The 6,304-nt window shown below is 44.2% G+C and overlaps 1 protein-coding gene across 1 annotated transcript in view; it reads left to right on the top strand.

The window, feature by feature from the left end:
• Positions 1-3,450, top strand: part of prdm5 (PR domain containing 5) — a gene marked incomplete at both ends in the record, with an annotated part of 40,433 nt that extends 36,983 nt beyond the window's left edge. Inside the window, 2 exons of the mRNA XM_083672390.1 lie at positions 1,231-1,335; positions 3,286-3,450. Of these exons, the coding sequence (XP_083528516.1) occupies positions 1,231-1,335; positions 3,286-3,450 (270 nt within the window). The remainder of the gene's footprint in view (positions 1-1,230; positions 1,336-3,285) is intronic.
• Positions 3,451-6,304: the final 2,854 nt, after the last annotated feature.

Below are 6,304 nucleotides of genomic sequence, written 5' to 3' on the forward strand. Positions count from 1 at the left end.
TCTTTCTCATCTCATCTCTCTCTAACACGCACACATGCACACACACACACACACACACACACGCACACACACACACGCAATGAACCTGATCTTTACCTCCTTTTTGTATCCTGTGTCACTGGCCACTCCTTGTCCCACCCACATGATAGCTCATTTCCCAGGACCCTTACTTCCTGCATTCACCCTGTTCCCATGACAACTGAGCCCTGAATGGGTAGAGCCTTCGCTATCAACGAGCCTCGTCAAAAAGAGCCTCCCAAAGACTGACACCCAGAAAGGAACTACTCCCTAAGTCTCTCTATCTCTCTGCTGCTGCTTATTTCTCTTAGCTCAAACAAGGCTTTCAAGTGTCACCCCGCTGTTTCCCTTTAGAGTTGTAGACACACCTACTCTGAGAGGCTGTGCGCACCCAGACACACACACACACACACACACACACACACACACACACACACACACACACACACACACACACATGCACACACACATTCCCACACACACACACACACATACCCACACACACGCACACATACCCCCCCCCCCCCCCACACACACACACACCCACACACACACACACAGTGAGATATAGCAGCTTTGATTGACACACAGGCCTCTGAAAGGCACAGAGGAAATGTTCCTTGGTAAGCTGATGAGGTGTGGAGATAGAGCAGTGGTATACCCCAGTCCCAGCGCGCTGAGCTCTGATACACGTTCAAAGGCCTTTCTCTGGGCACTGTTTACCTTCCCTCTAGAAGGGATCCATGTGTTCCTTACACTGGTCATTTCCTCTCCACTCCGGGGGCTGGACAATCTCTCATTTCATATCTTCATAAATTCACAGGGGGAGCGGCAGGGTGTGAAGTGAGAGGATATGAGGGTGTGTGGGTGTGTGGGTGTGTGTGTGTGTGTGTGTGTGTGTGTGTGTGTGTGTGTGTGTGTGCGTGCGTGCGTGCGTTCATCCATTTTTTATACAAAATGTCTTCCATGTGCATTTGTGTGTTTCTGAGTTTGTGTTACAATATGTTTGTGTGTGTGTATATGACTGATCCTATTAGACCTACACATACAGTATACACACATGTTTGCTCATTTATCTCTCTCGCGGTTCTAATATTTGAACAGGAGCCTGTTATCATAAAGGCTTAACTCTGTTAAATTGATTTGCTGCATATTGAGGTGATGTGTGTGTGTGTAAATTGTGTGTGTTTGTCTGTCTGTGTGTCCCTACAGGAGAAGCCATACAAATGCAGTGAGTGTAACAAGGCCTTCAGCCAGAAGAGGGGTCTGGACGAACACATGAGAACCCACACCGGAGAGAAACCCTTTCAGTGTGACGTGAGTCCCACACACACCACCCTAACCTGGACCTCCAACCCTAACCTAACCTTACTTTGTGTGTGTGTGTGTGTGTGTGTGTGTGTGTGTGTGTGTGTGTGTGTGTGTGTGTGTGTGTGTGTGCTCTCATGCACAATTGTGCGTGTGCGTACGTGTGTGTGTGTGTGTGTGTGTGCTCTCATGCACATGTGTGCGTGTGCGTACGTGTGTGTGTGTGTGTGTGTGTGTGTGTGTGTGTGTGTGTGTGACGGTGCTCAGCCAGCCTCTGGCACGCGGCCAGATGTGGGAGGAAAAGTCAATATGAAGCCGATAAAGATCTGCTCTCCTCTGGAGAGGCCTGATCTCACGTAAACACATTGAGAGGATCAGAGGGAAAAATTACCCTCTGTTTATAATACCGCAGGAGTAATAATTATTCTCAGAGACGTGGGGGAGAGAGAGGAACACGCGACTCAACATTTCGCCGATGCTCTGGAAGAATCTTTTAAGACTCGCTAAGTCTTTGGAATCCTTCACTTCTCCCTAACCATGTCTGGAAATTGAAAACATCTTTCTGCTGTTTTTTTGTGTGTTTTTTTTTACTACTTTATGGAAGAACCCACAACTGTGTATTTTTAAGTTAAGAGAGGTTTAAATCCTGAAAAGCCCAATGAAATTGGCTGTTTCCAGAACTGTCTGACTTGACAGGTCTTTTAAGACCATCGTGGGTCGGGGTTTGCACCAGGGATTTGAGAGAACAAGTAACGTACTATAATCACTGAAGACCATCTCGACATTTAATCACTTCAAGGCATTTTGTTTGAATTCAATGTATGAAAATGCATTGTTCATTCAATATCAAGTTATATTTTACAGTAAGGATATATTTCTTAACGTACAGTATAAATTCATATCTACCGAATGATGTAACGTTTATCCCAAACTGGATTGAACCCGGTTAAGACCGTGATGACAGAAACACACTTTGTGTAAATGTCTGTGGTTCTCCACCGGTCCCAAACAGTCCTGGTCTAGCAGAGGGGATTTGCAATCTCTCTGGTGATGAGGTACCCCTGCCTGAGACATAGAAACTCAAGGGTCACCCTCAGACCTTGAGGATCTCCTCTTGGCCAAATGGTGGAAGCTTGGGTCTTCCGTGCGTGAGATCCGGGGGTTCAAACTCCATCAGTTACACTAAGCTTGGGTATTTTCCTTTGACATTGTCCTTCCCAGGACTGTACAGCTCAGCTTGGCTCAGCTCGGCTAAGATTGGCTCTGCTTGGAACATCTCTGTCGTGTGAATGAGGATGGGGCCTAGATCACTTCACAGTTTGTGTTGTGAGCGGGTGAGATCTGAGTGTGGAGATGACATGCTGCGATGCCAGAGTCGCTGTGTTGAACCGCTGCTGTGCTCCAGCCAATGAGGGATTCATGTGATTGATAGAGTTAAGATGGGAGTCATTTGTAAGGGTGTAAAACGGCTCATTTGAGATGGATGTTTAGTTTAATTCAATCCTTTCAACTTTAGTGGGAATAAACTGGAGTTTTGACTTGGAAGGACTCTCTCATGTGATTTACACAACATGCTGGCTGTGCTGGCTGTGCCCGTAATAGTTATTTCACAGCATGGTATCACACTGCAGTATACTGTACACCTTTTAGTGCCAAGGCCTGGTTGAATTCAGTCAGCTAGATCACAGAGCTTACAAGGTTAAAGAAACCTTTGTGTAGGCTACTGAGGACTGTATGGGGCTTTACACAGGACAGGGCCAAACCGAACGATACTGTGCTGGCTTGGCTAGTTTCAGCAACTCTTCCACATCCAGCTGATGGATGTGTCATCAGGCCGGGTCCAGTACACCTACAGCTCGGTTTGGCTTCTGTCATCTGAGTGATGATTTTGTCTCTTCATTCCCATCACTTCATACAGACTAACGCAGCTCTTTTTCCACCGTGCTCTCTGCTCTGTAGGTGTGCGACCTCTCGTTCAGCCTGAAGAAGATGCTGAGCAGACACAAACTCACCCACAACCCCAACCGGCCCATGGCAGAGTGCCAGCTGTGCCATAAGAAGTTTACCAGGAACGACTACCTCAAAGTGCACATGGAGAACGTCCACGGGGAGACGGATGGCTAGGAGCCGCAGTCTACACAACAGCACACTTTACTGAGAAAGGAGAGGAGGTATACTCTCTGAGAAAGGAGAGGAAGTATACTCTCTGAGAAAGGAGAGGTATACTCTCTGAGAAAGGAGAGGAGGTATACTCTGAGAAAGGAGAGGAGGTATTCTCTCTGAGAAAGGAGAGGAGGTATACTCTCTGAGAAAGGAGAGGAGGTATTCTCTCTGAGGAAACAGGGTTCTTAGGCCGTCTCTGTGGGAGAATACTGTAGTAAGCCTGGGGGAGTACCCCTTTGAAGAACACTTCGGTTAGGTTCCATGTAGAACCCTTTCCACAGAAGGTTCTTTATGGAAAGCAATAGGGTTCTACATGGAACCCAAAAGGGTTCTTCAAAGGGTTCTCCCACAGGGACAACTGAAGAATCCTTCATGGTTCTAGGTAGCACCTTTTTTTTTTTCTAAGGCCTATCTATAGATCTATAGATGAAGAGATGAGCAGTATTTTTGCTATTCATAAAGTATATGAATTCTGAATAAGGAGATTAGTCAAATTCGTTGAATATTGAAACGTATACTGTGCAGTATGTATGTATGTATGTATCATAGTGTACAAATATGAGTTATTAAATTCACGGGGGCTTTTAGATGAGCCACAAGATGGTTCCAAACTTGGAAGTCACATTTTCCAAACCATAGCCTCACTGGTTCCCCCCTCATACCCTACCACCCATACCTTCATGGAAGTAGAATGATAGAAGAGATAGAATCATTCTATTTCTATGCTTAGCTTTACCACCTACCAACCCTAACCCTAACTCAGGTTTTACTCTGGTACTGGATAGTACAATTTACAACAAACTCCCAGCCAAAGATGTTTACCCAAGTACAGCCAGTAGGGGAGACCAGGGGCAATTGTAAAAAAAAATAAATAAATGTTTTAAATTAACTCTATACCAGTTGTTTAATGGTAAAAAAGTTTTGATCCATGCTGGATCGTCATCAAAAATAATTCATTTTCAAATACAAAAATAAAAATGTTTCAATCATCAATCAATCTGACAACAAAACACACAATTACATCTTAACTAGACTTCATAAACAGGTAGGCTAAATAATGGTAGCCTAACGCTCGAGCCTCTAGTTTAATAAATATAAATAACCCGATGCCTATCCATCCACAGACTGATTAGTGTGATTCACAGTGTTGGCAAATGTCACTCACATCTGTGCAGTCCTCGTGTGCCCAGTACTGGCCCCCAGGTTATTTGTAACACTGTGTTACTTTTGCGCAAATGCTGGCCGTGGCGAGGGGTGCTGGCGGTGCTGCTGGGAGTGTGTCTGAAATATTAGTGCTATTTTCAAGGCCAATATTTTGATGGCACTTGTACTGCTCATTGTCATGAACACACCTCTGTTACCGCTACTCCACCCACCTGAGCACAGACGAGATAGCGCTTCAGCGCTGTGGTATTTTCACCAGTTACCGCCAAACACAAATTGCCAATATGCCTGCGTTTGGACTTTTTGCGCCGGGCTGAAAATAGACAGATGTCAATCATGTCAATTTGTAGCCTACAAATTCCCCCCAAAACCTGGTGAGATATTTGATATGTTTTCAACCTTTTAACTGTGCCTGTACTGAGCGAGTTTCATCTCTATGACTTGTTTCTGTTTGGAGAAAAGCAGGGTGCTACATTTGTCCCCAGTCTCCCCTAGCATTGTTACTGAATTCATCATTACTGTTGTCAAGTTACTGTTTCCTGACTATTTGGAAATGTTTGTTGATAAGAAGACCAACATCATATCCGTCAAAACTGTGTTTTTTTGTCTTCAAATGTGATTAGTACTGAGGGACCAAGCTTGTTTCTTTATTTGTTTACACTCCTGTATTGTTAATGGTTATATACTGTATACGTTAAATGGATAATGTATTTAATGGATGTGCAATTATGTGTATGTCTCTGTTCTTTTTATATGCTCAGATCTATTACTTCCTGTGTTGCACAGGCTGCTGCACAGTTTCCCTTCTCCCTCTCCCTCTCTCTCTCTCTTAATGTTCATTTAAAAACTGTGAATGTTTTACATCACACTTTCCTATTTTGAAAATGTATAAAAAACCTCAATCTCTTCCCAAACAGCCATTTAGTCTGTTAATTCTAATTATGTGTTGGTTGAACTGTTGACGTTGGGGTATTTCGGAAACACTTTGAGAGTTGATTAAAAGTGTTCAACTTTGTTGTTGTTAATTTAACCCTTATTCTTGGGTTGGGAGTGAGTCTGCTGGGAGCTTTAGGGTAATTAAGTTTTTTTTTCCTTCTATTTCTGAGACCACAGTCACCACTCTCCAAAGCCACCCCTCTAACAGAAACCTCTCTGATGGTTTCTCTGGATAGGGGAAGCGTGAGGGTTCATTCATTTCTCACGTTCCTCCACGTCTGAAACTTCTGGGGCTTAAAAGCGTCTGAGGGGTTTTATTCTGTGAGAATCATCGCTGACGGACTGGCGGCTGGGAGCTGGGAGCTGGGAGCTGGAGCGCTCTTCACAGTGTGCTGGGATCCCCCCTAAGCTTGTCACCAAATAGGCTGCTGTTCAAACTGTGTACAGTATAAATCCTCTCCTCACGGATGGCAGTTTCCTCAAAGACACCAGAGATTCCATATTTCTAAAAACCAAAAAGTATCTTTTCTGTTTTTCTCTTGCTTGTGTCTCTTGTGAAAAATGACGCAATAAATCGACAACACTGCAGTGTGTAAAATCGTAAAAAAAATAATTAATAATAATAATAAAAAAATGACATCCCTTGGGGGACCAGGCATGTAGGATAGGATAGGAAAGAAAAAGAAAGTTGATCTCCCCGAGGGGGGAAAATTGT

The sequence above is a fragment of the Argentina silus genome (assembly GCF_951799395.1).
Source record: "Argentina silus genome assembly, chromosome: 6".
NCBI lineage: Eukaryota > Metazoa > Chordata > Actinopteri > Argentiniformes > Argentinidae > Argentina > Argentina silus.